The sequence below is a fragment of the Caretta caretta genome, chromosome 4 (assembly GCF_965140235.1).
Source record: "Caretta caretta isolate rCarCar2 chromosome 4, rCarCar1.hap1, whole genome shotgun sequence".
Lineage (NCBI taxonomy): Eukaryota > Metazoa > Chordata > Testudines > Cheloniidae > Caretta > Caretta caretta.
In genome coordinates, this window is record NC_134209.1 from 104,405,584 (window position 1) to 104,428,417 (window position 22,834).

At 40.2% G+C, this 22,834-nt stretch overlaps 1 protein-coding gene across 5 annotated transcripts in view; it reads left to right on the forward strand.

The window, feature by feature from the left end:
* GABRG1 (gamma-aminobutyric acid type A receptor subunit gamma1) overlaps positions 1–21,247 on the forward strand; it is an 83,387-nt gene extending 62,140 nt beyond the window's left edge. For 2 of the 5 annotated variants that reach the window (XM_048848417.2, XM_048848420.2), the window contains exons 6-9: positions 3,342–3,479; positions 3,795–3,947; positions 6,891–7,102; positions 15,734–21,247. In XM_048848417.2, the coding sequence (XP_048704374.2) occupies positions 3,342–3,479; positions 3,795–3,947; positions 6,891–7,102; positions 15,734–16,012 (782 nt within the window). In that variant the 3' untranslated portion in view covers positions 16,013–21,247. The remainder of the gene's footprint in view (positions 1–3,341; positions 3,480–3,794; positions 3,948–6,890; positions 7,103–15,733) is intronic. The other 3 variants (XM_048848418.2, XM_048848421.2, XM_048848419.2) reach the window with 3 other exon arrangements.
* The last annotated feature ends 1,587 nt before the right edge of the window (positions 21,248–22,834 follow it).

Genomic DNA, 22,834 nt, shown 5'->3' on the forward strand with positions numbered 1-22,834 from the left:
CTACCTGCTCACAGTGGGTTGTGATGAGGGTAGGGGGATGAGAGTGGCCTGGCCCTGACCCTTTGGGGCTCCTTTTGGTAATCAGGGCATGGCAAGCAGAAATCAGCTGCCTCTCTACATATCTCCAGTTAAAAGAATTGAGCTAACAATCTTTCTTGGGTTTTCACCTTACCCAGATGTCCAGCCATGGGAAGAGTATGGACTAGCCATAGGAACTCCTGCTTGGCAGATTTGGGGATTAGGAGTGGATCTCTGGGTTCTTTAGTTTATAGGTGTCTCTCTACCCAGTTCAGAATTTCATCCCATAATTCAAAGCAGGGAAACTGGTGAGAAGTGTGTTCAAAAGTAACTGTCGTGTTGGCAGCAGTGACTTGGCTGAAACCTTCCTGAAGTGTTTGGTCATCATCCTGAGCTGCCACAATATCAAAGGTGTCACTCAAGACACTGTAGTCTAAGATGGTAAGGGTATCTGCAGTGTCCATGGGTAAGTGATAACATACAGACTGTTGGGATGTTCCCCTCACAGAGTTTACCCTTTGGGAAGGTCCTTCTCCAAGCTCCATGGAGTCAGCTCCAGGATAGGCTTAGGCTTCTGCTTGATCCTGAGACTTCCCTGAATGTCTTTGTGAGCTCTGGGACCTTCACGAGACTTCAAAAAGATTGGATTGAGCAATAGATCCTAGCATCCTCAGAAGGGGTCTTTTCTTGAGGTAGGGGGTCTGAGTTGGAGGGAACTGATTCTCCTTCCAGGAGAGTCAGAAGACATTTCCAGTCACATCCCAGGATCACTATCCAGGGTAGGTGATCACCACTCTACCTGGAAGTGCCCTGACTGAGCTGCTAACTGCAAAACAAATGAGGCCATTGGGTATGTACAGATTTCTCCATGAATGCAGGAAATTCAGATGGATCACTCTGGATCCAGGGCTTTGGGTGAGACTAAGTCCCTTTGAAGTAGAGTTTGTCCACACCACAAGTCTATAAATCCCTCCACTCTGTTTGTCCCTATTTTTAGAGGGACCATGAAAAGCCTTGGGGTTGGTTTGGAGTCTCACCTGCTTAGCCAAAGAGGCACCCTAAAAAGCCATATTCCATCACAGGGAATTCCCGCCTAGGTTGCCCAGGTAACATATCGGGCCCTTCATGGGAGGGTGGTGGTGGTCCCTTGAAAGTCTGGGACCTTGGAGCCCCTATTCCTGGTGTGCCTGTGATGAGCATAAAGTTTCATTCGCTCAGGGCAGACTAGTACTATGACCCTCGGTGGTTTGGCAGGTTATTATCCCTTGAAACTGTTCTAAAGAGTGGCCAGCCCTCAGGGGGACTGTTTTTCCTACTCCTAGGCAATTTGGCCTCTAAGAACCTTTCAGTTGTCTCTAGTGACTTCTGAATGGATGTCAGGTAAAATGGTCAAACCCAGCTTTGAACACTATAGGGAGAATGTTCAGGTATTGTTGTAGGACAGTATTGTCCATAAGCTCCGCCACAGTCTTTGTCTCTGGGGTTAGCCATCAGGTAGCGGAGTCCTAAAGCTGTGGAGCTACTTGCCTGGGGGCATGCTCCCTTAAGGAATGGCTCTGGCTGAAATTTCTTTTGATAAGCCTCTGGATTTTGATAAGTCTGTTCCACTCATGCTCTGCCAGCTGGGCTTCCTGCAGGCATCACTGGGTGGCCAGAAGTGCCGTCGGGAACTTCCTTTCATTCTCTGCATGCTGTTGATTCACCATTATTTGGAGTATCTTCTCCATAGCCCTTCTTGATGGAAGGGGTTCAGGGCAGGCCCCTGTCTGGGCTCTACTTGTAAACAGATTGGGGCCTGTCTTAAAGCACCCTCCTCCTACCAGCATTGTTCTTGCTGAGTCACTCACTCCCTGCGTTAATTCTGTCTGAGCTCTCTCAGGGAATTCTGGGAAGCAGTTTCTAGCACAGTTAGTCATTTCATCTAAGCCTTGTTAACAAACAAAAGCAAAACCTTGCAGACTCTTCCCTCAAAAGTCTGTGCAGGCTGAGGAGTCCCTTCATGCCAGTCACTTCAGTAAGTAAAGTTTCCTTGCTCTTCCTTCTGTCCATTTGGAGCAATTTCTCTCCACAGTAGCTCCAGTAGCAGTCCATTGGGAGCACTGTTCCAGCCCCTCAGCTTTCTGGTGGGTGCTGCAGTCCCACCTCTCCATTTCCTGCTGCCTTCTTTTATAAGGGTCAGAGAATTAAGTTCCAGTACTTTATTAGGTGCAGTAGGTGGAGCAAATCAGCCAGCCAGCTGCAGGCCTCTGATTCCAGAGGAATGGTATCTTTTATACGTTTGCATATTGCTTTCAGTGGGACTAGTTTTTATGAGTAAGAATTACTAATTTACAGGATTATCCCCTTTAGTATAAACTCTGTTAAGCATATAAAATTAATTTGTTCCCAAGGACATTGTGCTACCATTGGTAAAATAAAACACTGAACACATCTAAACAATTTATTCCTTAATGTACAGTGGAATGGGAGATGAATGTAACTACAATGAAACTTCTTAAATGAATATTATTGCTTAATATTTGCTTCTTAAATACTTCAACTAAACATGCTTTCACAGCTCAGGCCTGTTCTACATCTAAAACTTAGGTTGACCTAGCTATGCTGCACGGGGGTGTGAAAAAGTCACACCGCTGAGAGATGTAGTTAAGGTGACCTAAACTTCCATGGATCTAGCTACTGCCACTTGAGGGAGGATGGGTAGATTTATTATAGCAGTGGAAAAATCCTTCTGTTGTTGTAGCAAATATCTACGCAGCTGCAGCTGTGCTACTGTAGCATTTGTAGTGTAGATATAACCTCTGTCTTCTGAAAGACTGAATTGGCCTAGTGCACCTAAAACTGGATTAACGCAGTTCTGAATCAGGTCCCAAATAGTCAGCATGGAAAGGCAAATAAGTTTCCAAAAGCATTTATACCTTTTAAAGCAAATTAAGTATGAAATAAATAAAAGTAGCTACCACATTTAAGCTTTAAATATGCTTCTCAAATTATGCCCCTCTGTTGTATTACATTAAACTATCATTCTAAAGAAACAGAATCAGTACAAGCTAAACTTTTTCATATTTGAATATTGCATTATTAATTTGAGACATACATTTTCCTTAAATGTCTGTATTCGCTATCATTTTGGTCGGTAGTACATTTAGCCACACTTAAAACTGAGACATTTGCAGGCTAAAGCTTAATAGTACATCACGTATGTTACGGACCAGTTGTTTTCTGACCCAGTTATTTGGGTTGTATCTAATTTCAGAGATCACAAGTGAAAGCATTCTCTGCTGTATACTGTGAATGAATACTTGGTTTGGTCTACTTTGTTCTAGATGGATACCCCAGAAATGAAATTGAATACAAATGGAAGAAAACCTCCGTTGCAGTCGCAGATCCCAAATACTGGAGATTGTACCAGTTTGCATTTGTAGGGTTACGAAATACAACTGAAATTTCTCATACTCTGTCTGGTACGGAAAAATCTGATGTTTTCTTGCATGCATTTAGAGGATTAGCAGCCTACGCACTTTCATTCTTTGCCTAAATTGTGCAAGGAACCATTTAGTTGTTGTGTGTGCTACTAATGTCTAGGGCAAAACAGAATTGCAGCTGACCTGTTTTAATGGATAAAAGTCCTTTGGCAGCTTTGTTTAAAAGGAAAGTACATTATGTTTCCCATTGTAAATTTTACAACATGGTATGTATTTGGAACAAGAATACCAAAAATTATGGGATAGAAAACCACTTGCAATGTCTAATTAGAATTGTGGGCTTTTTCCTCGTAGGGGACTATATTATCATGACAATCTTCTTTGATCTGAGCAGACGTATGGGATACTTTACTATTCAGACATACATTCCTTGTATACTAACAGTTGTTCTTTCATGGGTCTCATTTTGGATTAATAAAGACGCTGTGCCTGCAAGGACATCATTAGGTATGTATGTTCCCCATGCATAAAAATCTTCAGAGAGAAATAAACTAATCAAAAATATCCATGGCTTTAAAATTATGATTCTGGGCTTGCACCAGGGGACACCACAGCAGAGACTGAAAATCCTCAGGGAATCTTGATCCAACCCCCCTGGATCTGTAGCTGTGCACATAGAGGAGTTTTCTATATATTCTCTTCTTATCATCCAGCATGAGGGCAGCCTGGTTAATGATTAGGCTGAGAGGCATGATTTTGCTGCAGTGAGAGTTGCAGAACACAGGGGCAGTTAATCCAGGAAGATTAACTAATACCAGTTTTTAACCTATCTGCGTCTTTATTGGCCTGCGACCACAAGTTTTCTGTTCTCTGGCTTCTTTCTCAGAGAGCAAGTCACCCTTTCCTTTTCTGTATGCAGAAGGGGAAGGACCCTTAAACATAACAGTTGTTCCTGTCTACATATGCCTGATTCTCCTCTCACACCTGGACAAATTGGGAGTAACTCAACTGAAATTAATGACGGAGTTAAACTTGTGTGAGAGCAGAATTAAGCCCCATTTCTGTTATTTCCATGGTTTTGCTGTGCTCCATGCCACGGAGCAGACTGGAGACTATCAGTCTAAATATATTATAGCCTTTCAATATTGGCTCTGTTTTAACATTTGGTTAAGGTACTCATCCGAGCTCATTTAATTAAATCAGTTTAAGAATAGTAGTAGCCAAAACAGTTTCTAATTTTAGTGGTGCTAAAGAAACCATATTTACTCTTGTTAACATGTTGCAGTTATTTATGCTCTCTTCAGAAGTACTGGTTTATCAGAATAAATACTTTCACTCTGTAGGAGAACACTTGCAAATTTGGTTACAAAGAAATATCATTATTCAATATACTACTATTTACCTACTGGAGTATGAGTAACAGGAGTTTACTGACAGTATTAATGTACAGGAAGAACACAGGAAGAACTAGATTTTTTTTAAAAGTGATGAATTTTTTCACTTAGTTCTATGCTATTTAATTAACAAAAAGTTCCATAAAATGTTAGTGAATAGAGTTTAAAACCTAATGATTTGATGTCTCATGATATTTAGAATCTATATAAATTACCTCTAAAGTATAGTATTTAAACCTCAGCATGGGCACAGTCTGAAAAGAGAATGTAAATATGGCATCCTATGTTCCCGATTCATTGTCTCTTGCCAACTGCATATTCAGTTTGTTCACTTTACAAGGTGTTTCTTCTAAACTGCTAGCCCTGAAAACTTACCCTAGGATATGACAATCAAGCTAGTATTTTTCCAGCTCTCATATCAGCAACAGTAATGCTGTTCCAACTAAAATGTGTTTCAGGTATGTCATAGAGGTTTATAGTACTGCACTATAAGTCATGCCGGTTGGGTTAGTTACTGTTGACTGATGTGTAAGCAGTAAAGAACCCTGGTTGACTGTCAGATCCCAGGATGATTTTGCTAACTGGCAGATGGAGTGGTGTGGTGGTGGTGGTCAAAGATTTTACTTGTAAATGGAGCTAATTTGATATGAAATCATTGGGGCGGGGGAGAGACACAAACCAGAATACCCCACCATGCTGTTTTTTTAGAGTTACTCTTCTGAGTATAACCACACTTTAACTCTATTTGACAAACAAAGCTCCTGTGCTAAAGTTTATTTTGATCATTAAAGGGCTGAGCTATGAGGAAACTGTGTTGCATCCATGGGGACAGAGGAGCAATCCAGACACCTCTTGTCCCTACCCCATCGCCACTTGTGAGCAGCCATTCCATAGCTTCACCATAGCAACGTCTCTACTGCTTTCATTGTGAGGAACACTGGGAACGTTTGCTACTGTTCCGTCTTCCCCTATGGAACAGGACTCTGAAACTAGAACAGTGGGAGGGTACAAGACCATGCCCATCCCTTACCCACTGGCTGTTGCAGTAGGAATGATGCACTGAAGAGGGGGACTTGCTAATGGATGGAGCTGACTGCTCACCCCACCCACATGTATGGCAGAACGTTGGCAGAAATTGTGCCTTTCCAAAGCACAGTGGTTCAGATTTTTGAAGGCACCTAAAGATGCACATAGGCACCTAATGGTATTTTTAAAAAACACCTATTGGGAGGTAGGCATTTTTGAAAATCCCACTAGATACTTATCTGCATTGTCAGGTGTGCCAATGTGAAATTGGAGTAGCCCTTGCATTCTAAAGTTAATCATGAAGCAGAAAATATAATATAAAATTGTTGTATTACATTAATGGAGTGTGAGTTGGTGCGGATTTTGAATATATAGTTACTAAAGCCAGCTCTTCTGTGTGATTGGTTCATATATCAAAGGCTGAGCAGCGAGTCTTCAGTGGAATGCCTCTTCTGTGAATTAGAACTTTCATAGAGATGAAGGCCAGAAGGGATCATTAGATCATCCAGTCTGACCTCCTGTATATCAAGGGCCACTACATTTCACCCAGTTAACCCTTTCTTCTGAAGAATCGATGGTTAAGTAGTGCACCTTTCCCCTAGATATTAACATTTGTTCCTTATTCACATTTTAAAAATATTTAAAATCTGAATAACATTACGCTGTATAAAATGTTGAAAATTTCACAGTCCTTTACAATTTATTTAACTGCAGTGTGTGGGAGAACAGAGAGGATTTGAACCGAGGCTAAAATCATCTCGCTCTCTATAGCCCCGGTCTTGCCATTGGATCCATGGGGATGGACTCTTGTGCTGGCACATATATTTGTGCTCATGTGGAGCCTCATGAAAGTCAGTAGGCTGTGTGTAGGTGGAAGAGTCAGTTTGCTCAGATCCGACTGTAGTACTGGGGAACACTGGGCCAGTTTGATTGCTTTGGTACTAAAGGGAATAAATTAAATGCTTCACAACTAAATTTGTCTGTAGTATCACTTATTGAAATACCTCCCTTTGTTTCTGTTTTTGAACAGGTATTACTACAGTATTGACTATGACAACACTAAGTACAATTGCTAGGAAATCTCTCCCTAAGGTTTCATATGTGACAGCAATGGACCTTTTTGTTTCAGTTTGCTTCATTTTTGTGTTTGCTGCCTTGATGGAATATGGCACCTTGCATTACTTCACCAGCAACAAAAAAGGGAACAAAGAGAAAGAGAAGTCATCAAAACACAAGCCAGCTGTAAGTTTAAGCAATTTGGGAAAAGCCTGCTTAGTTGTAATTTCTGTATTTTATTTTTTACAAAAAGTTATTTTTTTATTTGTATTATCATAACACCTGGGAGTCTAGTCATGGACCAGGAACCCATTGTGCTAGGTGCTGTATAAACACTGAACAAAAAGATAGTCCCTGCCCCAAGAAGCTTGCAATCTAAAGGGAACATTTAAGAGGCTAGCTGGCAAACTGCGAGGCTAACAGTCAAAGGTAGTTAACATGACAGCCTTTCCCCCTTGGATTCATTTCCTGATAATGGCACAAATGAACATGAATGTAGGCTCATCCTACTCTCTAGTGGATATAAGTTAAGCCAAAAAGCGGTTGAACATAATTTTTCATGGCTGCAATGGAGAAACCCAATGCTTCATCAGGATCCACTACTGCGGACCCAGTAACTCACTGAGTGATGAATCCCACTGAAGATTCAGCATGTGTGCAGGGTCCATGCTAACACATCTAGGCCCAGGATCAGAGCACAATACTGCAGAAGCAGAGGTGTTGTAGGTGGATTGAGGACACTTGCATAGAAAACATTATAATCAACTTCAGCCAGAATTCTTTATTCCTTGCTTTCATGAAAAGCAAATTCCATAGCCTCATTCAAGGATTTTTTTTTAATTGAATCAACACGCTGGTATTAAAGTCTGAGATTTGTTGAGTGTGAAGCTCCACACAGCAGAAGTACAGGAACAAATATTAATGAAGCGTGTGTTCTAATATATAAAACCTGTTCCGTATACTTTTCAAAGAATCTAATACTAGCAAGGAGGAAAAATACTTCAAACTAAACTTTACATTTACAAAACATTGAGATAAAGGCATTGAATATCTTGTGCATTGAAATACAAACTGAAATAGCCTTATTTCGTAATAATTGAAGCTTGGTCACCACTTTCTTTGGGAAACCTGGCAGGAGGACAAGGACGACAAGGAAGAGGCAGGAAAATGCCCCAAAGCTACCTTGCTGCAAAGCCCCCTTCCAAATCATTGAATTAGAATATGGTACAGCTTGGTGGCAATACCACTGCACAGGTGACTGACACCTCCTGCTTTTTTCCTCCAGCTTGAGGAAATCAGAGAATGACAGAGCATCCTTTCGTGACCAGATCAAAGAAAAAGTTTCTAGGTATTGAAGGTGAACATTGCTGTTGAGATCAGGTTCTCTAATGTGGCTGAACTGTGTTTGGGATAGGTCTAGGATGGAGTGAGGGGGAATGTAATTTTAAGTCACCTTTGCAGCCCCATGATTCTAGGGCAGTCCAGCTCAATCAGGGAGCCATGGGAGCAGCAGGGGAAAGGAAGGCTTGGAATCTCTTCGACCAAACTGGTAGGAGGACATGCAGTCACAGATGGAAGGGGAGCCTAAGCTTAATTGATGGGGGGTGACAAAGATAGAGGCTGCAGGTGATGGTGTGTCTGAGCTCCACTTTTAGGGCATGACTCCAGGGTGGTCACTGCAATATGTGTCTACTGGTCACAGTAGACTGAAACAGGAAGGGAAGCTCTCAACGTACTGACGAGGAAAGGGAGCTCTGGGGGAATGCTGCCTACCCAAGGAAGAGAAACTGCCCTTCACTTTAACCTAGCTAATCTGCCTCCATCACCAGTGGGGCTGAATGCATCCCATGTATTTTAATAATAGAAGTAATAAGAATCTCTTCTTTCCCAGCCTATGGGAAAAAGAGTTGGTTAATTTTATATATTTTTTCCATAACAACCTTTTATTAGTATTAAATGTCTTCTAATATCAGAGTCAAAATATCTAAACATCTCTTTTGAAATAGCGGCTGACCAATATCCATTAAAGTAACGGAGGTGCATTGATATAGAATTCCCTTTACTTTACCCAGACTTTACTGAATTTGCTTTCATAAACTAAGCATTTGTATGATATTCTGCCAAATGATACAAGACTTACAGCACCTAAAGCAATATAAAATATACAGTATTGGTGAGGCATACATAGAATCAATTACTGAATGTGTAGCTAGAGATTTATCTAAGATGAGAACCAATGATACAATATCTAGAACACTGTTTAGTTATGTGTTTTCCTTTATAAATGTGCTTTGTTTCTTATGGTCTGAGAAATGCATACATCTGTTCATCCAGATTTCTTCAAACATGTTTATAGCAAACTAAAAATATCTGAGAGCTCATATTTGCTAAGTGATTAATCTGAAAATAGAGGAATAATTTTTTAATTTCATGTATTAGTTATAAAAATACCAATCTAATGAAAAATATAGTTTTTGCTCAGCGACATTGTTTAAATGCAGTGAGTTTTCTAATTCCAAATAGAACAATTAAATTAGCAATCTATTTAATTACAGAGAAGCCATACAGTTACAAACCCTGATGTTTCTTCAACTGCCTTTCTTCAAGTTCTCTATTAATTCCTTTTTTTCCTTCTGATTATGGGTGTACTATTTTAAAACCAATTTAATTAAAAAAAATCAGTTTAATTCTTTATGAAAAGTTTTCATTCATACTTGTTCTGGAAAGATGGCTTATAGGAGTCTATTTCCAGGTGGGTATTTAGTAAGAGATTACTACTCCTGGAGTTTAGTCCACGAAGATGCTGATAATATAGCATTTTATCAAAGGGCAAGATTTTTGCAGCTGATTAAAACTGTGTTTATTCTACAGAATACTTACTAACATGCAGGGGCAGGAGTTGAGTCCATCAACAGCATTTTACTTCATTTGTTAGTATTCACATAGCCCTTTCAGTGATGGTTGTAGGGCTAAGTTAATTTTCATGCCCAGAGAAAAGTTATCTGAGTCATTATAAAAAAGAGGTTACTTTTTCCCTTCAGTGAACATAATACACATTTAATAATCCCAAAAGGGTAAACATAATAAAATATTAATATGCAGCATATCCTTATGCAATATATAAATATATAACCATGGCATATAAATAAGCAAAAGGATACATCTTGTCTGTATATTCTCACAACAGCAAGATTACTACAATATATTGAGCTGAAAACATATTTCCATGAATAAAGGAGTTTGAATGAAAAGTTATTGTCTTAGCAACACTGAATTGGTAAATGGCTTTCTGAAAGTATAATATTCATGAAGTTAAAAATTTCCCAGGATGTGGGAAATAGGCTGAGTAACAAAGTTCCATATTTAAAAAGTTCCTTGTTATGTGTCAGATGGATGCATATTACACAAAAGACACAGTAGGGAAATTTCAAGCAGCAAGGTGTATGCAGTGTTGTTCTTACCGTGTTGGTCCCATGATTAGTGAGACAAGGTGGTGAGAATATCTTTTATTAGACTAATTTCTGCTGATGAGAGAGACAAGCTTTCCAGCTTACACTGAGTTCTTCTTCAGGTCTGGGAAACGTACGTGCTGATTTACACCAGCTGAGGATCTGGCCTTTCCTTAGCTCTAGATTTTAATGTTTACTTTTTTCTTTTTACGGTTTTCTTTTATTTTGAGCTTTTCTGCTCTTTTCTCTCCCCTTTCTCATTCTCAAGCTGTTTTCTTTTTTGTTGTTGTCTCCATTGATTCTCCCTCCTTTGAAACTCTGTGCTATGGAACATTCCAATTATTGTCATTCACTTCTTTGTTCCACCAATGGACTCATTCTCACAACTAGACTGATCACAGTTGTGTGACTCAGGTCTCTCATTCCTTCTCCATCTCCTGAATGAGTTTGAGGACATCGCATCTCCAGCATTCTCAACGCTTTGCTGGCCTAAGGAGAGAAAGACCAGTAGTGATTGTACAGCCTGATTCTTCCACATGTTGTGTTCTTTGCTGTGGCTGTCTCAGTCATATACTGGAGCAAAAGGAGCGTTTTAGATTGTGCACACTATTTTTTGTAAATGGCACTTACCCTGGTGGGCACGTGCTGCCGTTATATCTTCTAGGCTAGACACAGATTAAACTGTATCTTGCTCCTAACAGTGGGACATACCTCTTCCACTCTCTTAAATCCATTTGCTTCTTCTTCTACTGTTCCATCTTTCACTTACTGACATGCTTAAACCATAACCTCTTCTCCTACAAAATTTGATCTTTATGAGCAAGAAAATCTCAGAGCAAGGGATCTAGACATGCTTCAGATACCCTTTTATTCTTGCCTAAAAATAAAAGTATCAAGCCATTACATATTGTAACTGTTTGGGTAAGTTATGTGTGTGTTCCTTTACTGGATAGAACTGCTCAACAGAGCATCTGAAACCCTTGCTTTGGGTAGTTTCAAGATTCTTGGGTATCTTTTTACACAAATAGTCAGGACACCTCTGGCACTGAATAGCTGTGCCATTTTGGATAAATGACTTGACAGCTCTGGGCCTAAATTTTCCCTTTTATAATGTGGGTGTAATAATACTTAACTGTCTTACAGAGGTGCTGTGAGGCCATAATTAATTAACGAGATTATTGAATGTGGAAAGGTATACACTGTTCTGACCACAAAACAAGGAGGCCGGTGGCACTTTAAAGACTAACAGATTTGTTTGAGCATAAGCTTTCGTGGGTAAAAACCTTACTTCTTCAGATGCATGGAGTGAAAGTTACAGATGCAGACATAAATATACTGACACATGAAGAGAAGGAAGTTACCTCACAAGTGGAGAACCAGTGCTGACAGGGCCAATTCGATCAGGGTGGATGTAGCCCACTCCCAAGAATAAATGAGGTGTCAATTCCAGGAGAGGCAAAGCTGCTTCTGTAATGAGCCAGCAACTCCTGGTCCCTATTTAAGCCCAAATTAATGGTGTTAAATTTGCAAATGAATTTTAGTTCTACTGTTCTGACCAGGACTGTTCTGCTGCTTAACACTTTAATACATTTTTGAATTATTTCATAGAATATCAGGGTTGGAAGGGACCTCAGGAGGTCATCTAGTCCAACTCCCTGCTCAAAGCAGGACCTACTCCCCAACTAAATCATCCTAATCAGGGCTTTGTCAAGCCTGACCTTAAAAACCTCTAAGGAAGGAGATTCCACCACCTCCCTAGGTAGCCATTCCAGTGCTTCACCACCCTCCTAATGAAAAAGTTTTTCCTAATATCCAACTTAAACCTTCCCCACTGCAACTTGAGACCATTACTCATCATTCTGTCATCTGGTAACACTGAGAACAGTCTAGATCCATCCTCTTTGGAACCCCCTTTCAGGTAGTTGAAATCAGCTATCAAATCCCCCCTCATTCTTCTCTTCTGCAGACTAAATAATCCCAGTTCCCTCAGCTTCTCCTGATAAATCATGTGCTCCAGACCCCTAATCATTTTGTTGCCCTCCGCTGGACTCTTTCCAATTTTTCCACATCCTTCTTGTAGTGTGGGGTCCAAAACGGGACACAGTACTCCAGATGAGGCCTCACCAATGCCAAATAGAGGGGAATGATCTCATCCCTCGATCTGCTGGCAATGCTCCTACTTATACATCCCAAAATGCCATTGGCCTTCTTGGCAACAAGGGCACACTGTTGACTCATATCCAGCTTCTTATCCGCTGTAACCCCTAGGTCCTTTTCTGCAGAACTGCTGCCTAGCCACTCAGTCCCTAGTCTGTAGCAGTGCATGGGATTCTTCCTTCTTAAGTGCAGGACTCTGCACTTGTCCTTGTTGAACCTCAGATTTCTTTTGGCCCAATCCTCTAATTTGTCTGGGTCCCTCTGTATCCTATCCCTACCCTCCAGTATATCTACCACTCCTCCCAGTTTAGTTTCATCTGTAAACTTGTTAAGGGTGCAATCCACACCATCCTCCAGATTATTAATAAAGATATTGAACAAAACCAGCCCCAGGACTGACCCTTTGGGCACTCTGCTTTATACCAGCTGCCAACTAGACATGGAGCCATTGATCATTACCCGTTGAGCCCGACGATCTAGCCAGCTTTCTAGCCACCTTAAAGTCCATTCATCCAGCCCATACTTCTTTAACTTGCTGGCAAGAATGAGTAGTCAGTTAAAAAAAAAGCTTCTGAAAAAAGCATTTTATTTCTGTACATTCCATGGAAGTAAAAGCTGAAAGAAGTGGTTTTGGTTATTTTCCTCATGACATAAAGTTTAGAGACCTCACCCCACACTGCACCCTTTATGCAGCCCTCACCACTGTTCCTTGAATTTTACACCACTGAAACCAATGGAGTCAGCTTGGTGCAAAACCAGGGTAGCCCTATAATGAATCAGGCCCTGTATCTTTCTACTTATTTGTTTAAAATAGTGTAATAAGATGGCCGATGTTAGTCTGGTGGGTCCTGCACTTTTCTTGGCAGGGAGCTAAGATGCCACCCCTTTCCCCTGTTCTTGGGGCATCAATAGCCCCACTAGTGGCCCAGGAAGGTGGTAAAGGGGGGAAGAAGGGGAGGGGTCTGGGTTTGCTCCTTACTCTGAGCCCCAGCCCCCTCTCAACTCCTGTGCGTTCTTACCCTCTTCCCCCTTGGGTGGGGTACCTGCAGTCCTTAGATGCTGCGGAAGGGAGTCTCCCTCTCCTACTGGGGCAGGGTCCCCTTTACTTCAGTTCTCTGATTTTTCAAAGTCTCACAGCACACCTGCAAGCTCCAGTCCTCTCACCTTCCTCCTCCCCTGTCTGCCTGAAGCAGGGGGTTTTATTAGGTTCCTAACAGGACCTTAATTGACTGCAGGTGCTCCAATTAACCTGCAGCCACCTTCCGTAGTCTACAGGGAACCACGCCTTAATTAGCCTTGAGCTTATATATTTCCCCTCTAGCACTCTCCCACTGCTCCCTGGCCCTCCTGTATCACAGTAGTAATAAACATTAAAGTTGAACTACAGCTTTTATTTCTCATTTAAAAACAAACCTTATTTGTGTAATTGAAATGCGGGGAGAAACCTCTAACTGTTGATTGCTAATATAGTTAGTATTGTATTTTCACAAAATTGGAGACAATTAATTCCTTCAGGATAATAAATTAGCTCCTGTCCGAAAATGAGAAATAGCAGTCTCTGCAAAATGGCCGTGCTTATGATAAAGTTGATATAAAATATTAGAATACATTATTTAAATAACGTTTCTGGAGGCTTTGGACAATGCCAGTGACTGCTGGCCATTGTACCACTTCAGTACCAACTCTAGGAGATTACTGGCTGCAAGGATGCACTGGCACAAATCACTCTCTTAGCAAGGACTCGGAGACCTACACAATGTTCAAGGTAGAGCCTTGTAAGCGGTGAAACAGCACCCCAAAAGTGCAAGGTCCCAAATGACTTTGCTTCCCATGTCTGTTATTGGCCATCTTGTATGTTTGTTTGCTTGCCCCCACCACGTGACCCCACAAATCTTTCAGAGAGTTTCCCTTCCATATTTTCAGGTACTAGGGATATAAATGCTTTCATTGCAAATTTGTGCTCTCTTGGTCTATCTTCTAAATGTATCTCTTTCCATTGCTTTCTGCCTCATTCCTGTTCAGTATACGAAGGTGCTCAATCAAAGTGCTGGAAGAGGAAAGGGAACACATATGAGCATTATATAGGGAAAATATGAAGGATCGCTATTTTTTTTCTGCCTAAAGATGCGGAAGGAGACACCAAATCTGAGGTTGGAAGAAACAAGGAGAGTGAACGAGAGGACAAATGAGGAGTGTGGGGTTGAGGTTGGAAAGAGGACAGACTAGGGAATGAAGAAGAGTGGGAAAACATGTGATAGAGGAATGATGGGGAAAGGAACCAGGGGACTGAAGGTGAGAAATAACATGAAAAAAAGGAGACTAGTAGAAGGAGGAAAGAGTAAGTAAATAGTGTGAGTAAGAAGAAGAAAATTCAGGACAGTAGAACAGAACATCCTTTGTATAGTCCATTATTTATTATGTATTTTATTATTATATAATATCAGGTGATAGGTTTCCGTCACTTATCTGATGAGATTATCTACATAACATATTTTACCAGGTTGTAGCAAGGTTGCCTTTCTGTGCGGTACATGTCCATTCAACACAGTTAACACATGGTGCCATATTAATCACTGGTTCAATTTCACTGACTTGAATAGAGTTCTGCTGGGGAAGAATTTGACTCTTGGTTCCTAACTGCCTGGGTCTACCATTCACCAACTTTAATTCCAGAAGAGACCATTAGATCATTTAGTCTGACCTCCTGTGTATAAAGGCCATTAAACTTTCATACAGTTACCACTGTATTGAGCCTAATAACTTATTTGGCTAAAGTATATCTTCCGGAGAGGCATCCAGGCTTGATCTGAAGACATTAATAGATGGAGAATCCACTATTTTCTATGGTAGTAGTGTTCTTATCCTGCTTGTGAACAAGTTTGTGACCCAAATTTCAGGCTGCAACTCTGTTCCAAAATGTTCTTTGCACTTTATAGATGGGTCACCTAACTCTGTCTGTGTAACCTATTTATTCCTGCCTCACAGAACAATCCACTGTGCATTGCACCATGTGGAAAATATTCATGATCCTTTGGCCTCATCAGTTAATTATATAAAATGTTTCATAACTGCAAAAGTTTCCAAAATTGATTTCTTCAAACATGAAATTCTGTGTATTGTACTGTAAAATATTTGTAGTTGGACATCGCCCAGGGAAACATAAGGGTTATTTTTTTCTCTCTGACTATAACCAACATATTGTTCTCTTTAGAAATCGTCTGCAATTGCTGTCCGTCCTGGATCAACATTAATAGCAATTAACAACATTAATCACCTCCAACAGCGTGACCAGGATTATGGATATGAGTGCCTCGAAGGCAAAAACTGCACCAGCTTTTTTTGTTGTTTTGAAGACTGCCGCACAGGTTCTTGGAGAGAAGGAAGAATACACATCCGTGTTGCCAAAATCGACTCCTATTCTCGAATCTTCTTTCCAACAGCCTTTGCCTTGTTCAATCTCGTTTATTGGATTGGCTACCTTTACCTATAAATTCCAGAGGTTTGACAAACTCAGAAAAGGGATAAGTTAACACTGATACTGTTTAATGTACCTCAGTGAACGATATAGACTTAGAGCTGCTCAAAATTTCTGAAATTCGCATGAAAATTGAAATTCTTGAAAAAATGAAAGGAAATAGAATGACATTTTCATACTTTTCCATCTCTAATTGATCAATTATATAGATAATTTTTAACTTTTGAAATTAGGGGCGAAACTTTCAAAATACTTTTTCTGAAATTCTTTCTTTTTTCCAGCTCTAACAAAAATGCAGAGAAACCAGTGGTTAAATGGCTGAATCAGGCACCTCTTCATAACTTTTAAGTTTTGTTTTTAAATGGAATAACAGCTAAACATTGTAGCATCTCTTACACCAAAGTTAACAAAGCCTTAATAAAACAGGTTTAGCGCCACTGTTACTGAATCATTCTCATATCTACCTTTTCTACCACAGAGTGACTTTTAAAAATAAAAAACACCTGAACTTTTATAAATTCCTATTTTAAAGAGGTTGGCATGGAATATTCCTCTGGTCCATTTAACCATTTGTCCTCTGCATAATACTGGTTACAAGTATGTGTAAACCTGAATGCACTTAATTAGCACTTAATGAAAGCAGAATGAAACTGACAGGTTATACAAAGGCAATAGTAATTCTGAACTGGTGTGATCCTGACCATCACATAAGTTTTGTGCTTAAGTTTATGCTTGTACTTTTTCCATCATTACTTAGCTATTGGTAGTTTCCTAGGGTTCCGAAAAAAGGGCAAAATCCTGCAGAGATCCTTAACTAATGTAAATTGGTGCAGCTCTACTGATTTCACCAGAACCAGAATTGATGAGGTTCAATAAGGATAAGTGCAGGGTCCTGCACTTAGGATGGAAGAATCCAATGCACCGCTACAGACTAGGGACCGAATGGCTAGGCAGCAGTTCTGCGGAAAAGGACCTTGGGGTGACAGTGGACGAGAAGCTGGATATGAGTCAGCAGTGTGCCCTTGTTGCCAAGAAGGCCAATGGCATTTTGGGATGTATAAGTAGGGGCATAGCGAGCAGATCGAGGGACGTGATCGTTCCCCTCTATTCGACATTGGTGAGGCCTCATCTGGAGTACTGTGTCCAGTTTTGGGCCCCACACTACAAGAAGGATGTGGATAAATTGGAGAGAGTCCAGCGAAGGGCAATAAAAATGATTAGGGGTCTAGAACACATGACTTATGAGGAGAGGCTGAGGGAGCTGGGATTGTTTAGCCTGCAGAAGAGAAGAATGAGGGGGGATTTGATAGCTGCTTTCAATTACCTGAAAGGGGGTTCCAAAGAGGATGGCTCTAGACTGTTCTCAATGGTAGCAGATGACAGAACGAGGAGTAATGGTCTCAAGTTGCAGTGGGGGAGGTTTAGATTGGATATTAGGAAAATCTTTTTCACTAAGAGGGTGGTGAAAAACTGGAATGCGTTACCTAGGGAGGTGGTAGAATCTCCTTCCTTAGAGATTTTTAAGGTCAGGCTTGACAAAGCCCTGGCTGGGATGATTTAACTGGGAATTGGTCCTGCTTCGAGCAGGGGGTTGGACTAGATGACCTTCAGGGGTCCCTTCCAACCCTGATATTCTATGATTCTATGATTCTATGAACTATTCCACTTTAAACCAGATCAGGATCTGGCCCTGAACATGGTGCTTCTCCTTCCTCTCTCCTGCTCCCTTCCCCCAACTAGTCTCATTCATTTAAATGGACTACCCATAGTTGTAAAAACCATTGTGCTCAGTAGAGTTTGTAGGACTTGGGGCCAGCTATTGTTCTCCCAAATTCTGCCACTGCCACATGACATTCAGAGGCATTACTTTCCAACTCCAGCCCTCGGAGCAAAGGGCATGGCCGTCTTCATTTCATCAGAAACCCATATTGTTTACTGGTTAATCCAAAATGGTAGTGCTTCTATTGATTCTGTTTGTCTCTGTGTGTCTCCTTCGGAGCCAACACTAAAAAGCAGCAGTTTTAGTACACTTATAATATGAATTGTTTCATAATGGCTATTGTACCAATTGTATGTTTAATTGGAAATGTGTGGTGTTGAGAAAGAAAAATAATTATGCATTTCAGGTAATTCTCCATGGTGCGACACATCCCTAAAAAGCATAGGACCCTGTCATGCACCCCCTCCTCACTCAGATGTCCCATTGACATTAGTGATATTGTGCAAGTGGTGGACTTTCCAGACTGAGCTCACTGCTTGTTGGCTGGCTAAATTAATTAGCACTTTTACATCATCAATAATTTTGTCTTCACTGCAGAAAAGTACAATCCTTTCTGCTTTCTGACCTTTCATAGACAATGAAACTGGTCTCAAGCTAACCCACAAAAGTCAGCTGTGTAATTGAAGAATTCCTTAACTAAAAGTCAAACAAGAGAGTCCTTGAGGATACTTTAAAGGGGATTTATGGGACAAGGAGTTGTCTACTATAGATGGGCCTTAGTGAAGACTTCACTGTGTCAGAGGATACCTCCACAAAGCATAAAGAAAATAACTGATAGCTTGAAGTAGACAAAGATTTATCATTTTAAAGGGGAAGACCAGAGAGTTCTATTGAATAGCATACCTTCTCTGGATGTGTCTCAGAAACATACTGTATCCTTATAGTCGCTGGTACAAGAAACAATATGGCTTGATATAAATTCGACACTGAATTCAGAGGTCCAGATCCTGAAAAATATGTAGGTGCCTAACTCCCATTGAAATCAATGGGATTTAGGAGCCTAAACATCTTTTGAGGATTTGGGCCAGAGGAACTACTCATGTGAAATTTGAAAACTGCATTTGACCTCTGAGTTCAATGAAGAATCAAAGGCCAAAAAAAACCAACCCAGTGATTCTTTGGGGAAAATGTATTGATGGACACAGTTTAATGCAAACTTTATTTCAATATTTAGCTGATAGAATGTAGAAATGATCAGGAGAATTTGAAAGACTGCCACTGACGTTGTCAGATTTCTTTTACGGGGTAACCTTTTCAGAGCTCAGAGCTTCTCCTACCTGCTAGAATGAGGGTAAAAGTGATGCAGCATCTAAAGACATTTCTTACTCTACTGTCATTTTATTATTGCTTAACAGGCCAGTTTCTGGGATATGTCCAAAAAAATTGAAATGAGCCAGTTCCAACTACCAGTGCAGTTGTGATGTTTTCACTGTGCATTGGGAATGTGGTGAGGGTGGTTTCAATAGCAGTAGATTAAAGGAAAATGAAGAGTACCATGCTTACTATACCACTAAAGGCCCCATCCTATGAAGAGCTGAGCTCCACCAACTCCCGTTTAAGCAAACGGAGCTTAGGGAGCTCAGCCCTTTGCAGAAGGAAATCAGTACTTCACTGTTGCAGAGGGAACTCTCTCTTGGCACATCTGGTTAGTTATTTCTATTTCATTTAGTTGTCAGTTGCCAATCAGCTCCAGTGAATGAATTAGCAAAGAGAGAACTTCCTGAATTGGCAGGGGATTGACAAGAAGTCTGTCATCTCTAATTTGTATGAAACAATGTAATGGAGTATTAAAGCTATTGAATGTTAGGGCTGTTTGGTTTATGAATACACTTGCTTCTGTCTGTTAACCAACTTTTGTGTGTACCTCATTTGTTTCTGGTGAAATCATTTCAGGTTTTCATAGTACTGTGTGTGCAAACAGAAATGAGAATGCAGTGAACTATAACTTGGCATGCAATAAATGTGTTGATTTAGCCCTACATGTTTCCTTTCTAGTCTGCATGGAATCACTTTCCCTAGATACCAAGACATCTAACTGAACTTAATGAAAAATGACAGAGATTAGATGTGATCATCTTTCAAATACACATAGCTATAAAATGGAGAGTGGCTTATTTGCTGAAGTATGCCATTGTGAGATCTGGAGGTTTGGAGTAGTGCACTCTGGCCCCAATTCAGCATAGCACTTACGTGCATGCTTAAGTCCATCCCTGTTCAGAACAATACTTGGCCTGGATTCAGGAAAGCACTTATGCATGTGCTTAAGTGGTCTCAAGAATAGAGATGTTTTTCTAAAATGAGTCCTTAAACATGTGATTTCAATAGGCAGCACTTAAATGACTGAGCCTTAACAACATGATCCAAAGCATATTTAAGTTGATGGGAGGTTTTCTCATTGATTGCAAAGGGCTTTGGAGCAGCTGCCATATAAATGAAGACGGGTGGGAAAATGGAAATAGAGAAAACTGCATGAAACTGTGCTTCATAGGCTTGGGAAATTTCTGAAATGTTTCTTGTGAAAGACCTTAAGTGATACTTTTATAGTCAAGTGATCATCTCTCGATTGTGTAGTTAATGCAGCTAAATGTGTTATTTTTCAGCAAGGTTTTGTGTATTTGATTGTATTTCACTCATTACCCTCAGTGTTTGAATGTTTTATTTTATGTAGTGACAGGACCAAGCAAAAAAAAGTGAATTCTGATTACTGTGCTTCACACAATTTCTTTCAATATGCTTCACAGGCCTGGTCCCTTGTCTGATGACATGGAATGTTGCAACATTTTAAAGAAAAAATCCCTTCCGAAAGTGTTGTTTTGCCACTGTAATTATCTGTTGCTTACTTGTTATGTTAATGTACGGTTTGTTTGATATTTGAAAGATGCTTTGTAATTTGATCATCATGTGTACCCTTAGCCTGTCTTTCGTATCAAAAGCTCACAGAAAAAGATTATATTTATTTTTTAAATATTTGTATAAAACCAGATATTTTGTTTGTATCCTTCACCATCACAATTCATATTTTCAGATTTACTGCAAATAAGCCTAATTTGTGTTTTTTTAAAATCCTTATCGGTGTTTCAAGTTAAATTGCACACTGTTGTAATTCTTCTTTGCATAGTCATATTTTCAAAATAATCTTTTATCTGTTTTTATGGTATCCATCTAAAAATATAGCTTCTAATGATTTGCATACAGCCAATGGAAAACAAAATCATTGTCCACGAGCTAATTAAACAAGTTACTAAAATACAAGAACAGAACTTGACAGTATTACTTTGCTTTCATTTCTATAGAAGCTTAAATCTCCAACACACCTTGATAAACATGGCAAGGAAGCAATTCACCGAGGTGTAGAAGTTCCACACTGGCAGGTCTGCACACGTAAAGCATCAACATGGCAGAGTACATGCACTGTAAGCTATGGAAGGTCTCTGTCCTGGCTTTTAATAAACTTGAGATTTTCAAAAGCATTCAGCGTTGGCCTAATTTTGTTCTTAGTGACGTCAGAGGGAACTGTACTACTGACTTCAATGGGACAGAATTAGGTCACTTTTGAAAAACTTCACCCTAACTCCTGGCCACTGTATCATCTTGGCTTCTTTTAGTTTTAGAGTATCTTTCAGAGGTGCTCAGTGTCACACTATTAGTCTCCCTGCAGGTTAATTGACTGTCTGTTTTTAAAATAGCATCAGAAAAAAAATTGTAACCAACCAGATTTAAAATAAGAAATAATTAAACAACATCCAGGTTTTTTTCTAGAGATTAATGACTGGCTGGAAGGAGTTAACGGCATTAACCCCACTGGTCGTGAATTTCTGTGAAATATCCTGTTATAGGGATACTATTGTTATTATGATTTTAAACTAAGGTGGAAAACATTTTTGTTTTATGGCTGATTGTTTCAATTGGCATTTACAGGGCCTTTCTCGAGAATTAATGCCATCTACATTAAGCCAAGAAGATTGCACGAATCACATCTCATTATCTCATAAAAAATGTTCACTGTATCTGCACAAAAAATCAGACTAAGTAAATAAATTGTTACATGTATTTTTGAAAATAGTGTATAATTTACCACACGGAAATTGCCCATGCAATTTTTCAATGACTCACTAGAGAAAATCAATTCACTGTGTAATAGAGTTATAGAGAGACTATTAGGTGTCAAATCAAAGCAAAAGTGTAGATAAAAATAAAATGGATAAATGGCTCTAGGCCTTGTTTTCACAGAGAGGTTTTATTAATAAAATCGATAGTAACTTGTTTCATAACAAAATCCAGGTGAACTGTGATTGAAGTCTCATGGCATTTTTAAGGAAAAATGACTAACAGAATCCCTAAGCTTTTGGAGTGCCCACTGCAGAGGCAGATTAGGGTTCCATCTCCAAATGTCTGGTAACGCTGGATTGACAAAACTTGGACTATATGAGAGTGAGCCATGCTGACTCTCTGCAAAGCACTCCAGATGTGAACCACTAGAGAGAGAAGGTGGGGTAGTAGCAGGCCAGCTAGCTGGCTAGATCTAATGGTATACTTGTCAGTAGATGAAGGGACATTGAGGAGAAGGGTTGCTCTCTATCCATTATCTAAAAGTAGCATCGCTCCAGAATCCTCTGATCCCAGAATTGTTTAGGTGGGCAACTAACATAGCATTTGGAAACCAAGTTCTTCTGTGGCCGAATAGGAGAGGCAGAAATTTCAATCTGGTGGCCAGAGCAGATGGCTGGTGGGCATGGAAAATTTTGCTCTGTGACTAGGGTTACAGTTTCCACCAATCCATAGGTCTATTCACTCTCTCCTCAAGAGGGAGAGGAGTCAGCTTGCAGTAGTAAGGTTTCCCTCTCATACAATCTCTGTAGTAGTTGCTCTCCCATTCACCCCTTAATTGTTTTCTATTAGTGTTTAGCCAAAACTCAGAGATGATTGGGAGTGGAGATCATTGTATTGTGTTGTGTTGTATGTCTACACTACAAGGATAGTAAAATGGTTAATGTGGGCTGGAGAGGCCAAGTTACCCACCTGTTTGAACCTGGAGGGTGGGCCAGGCCTAATTAAGG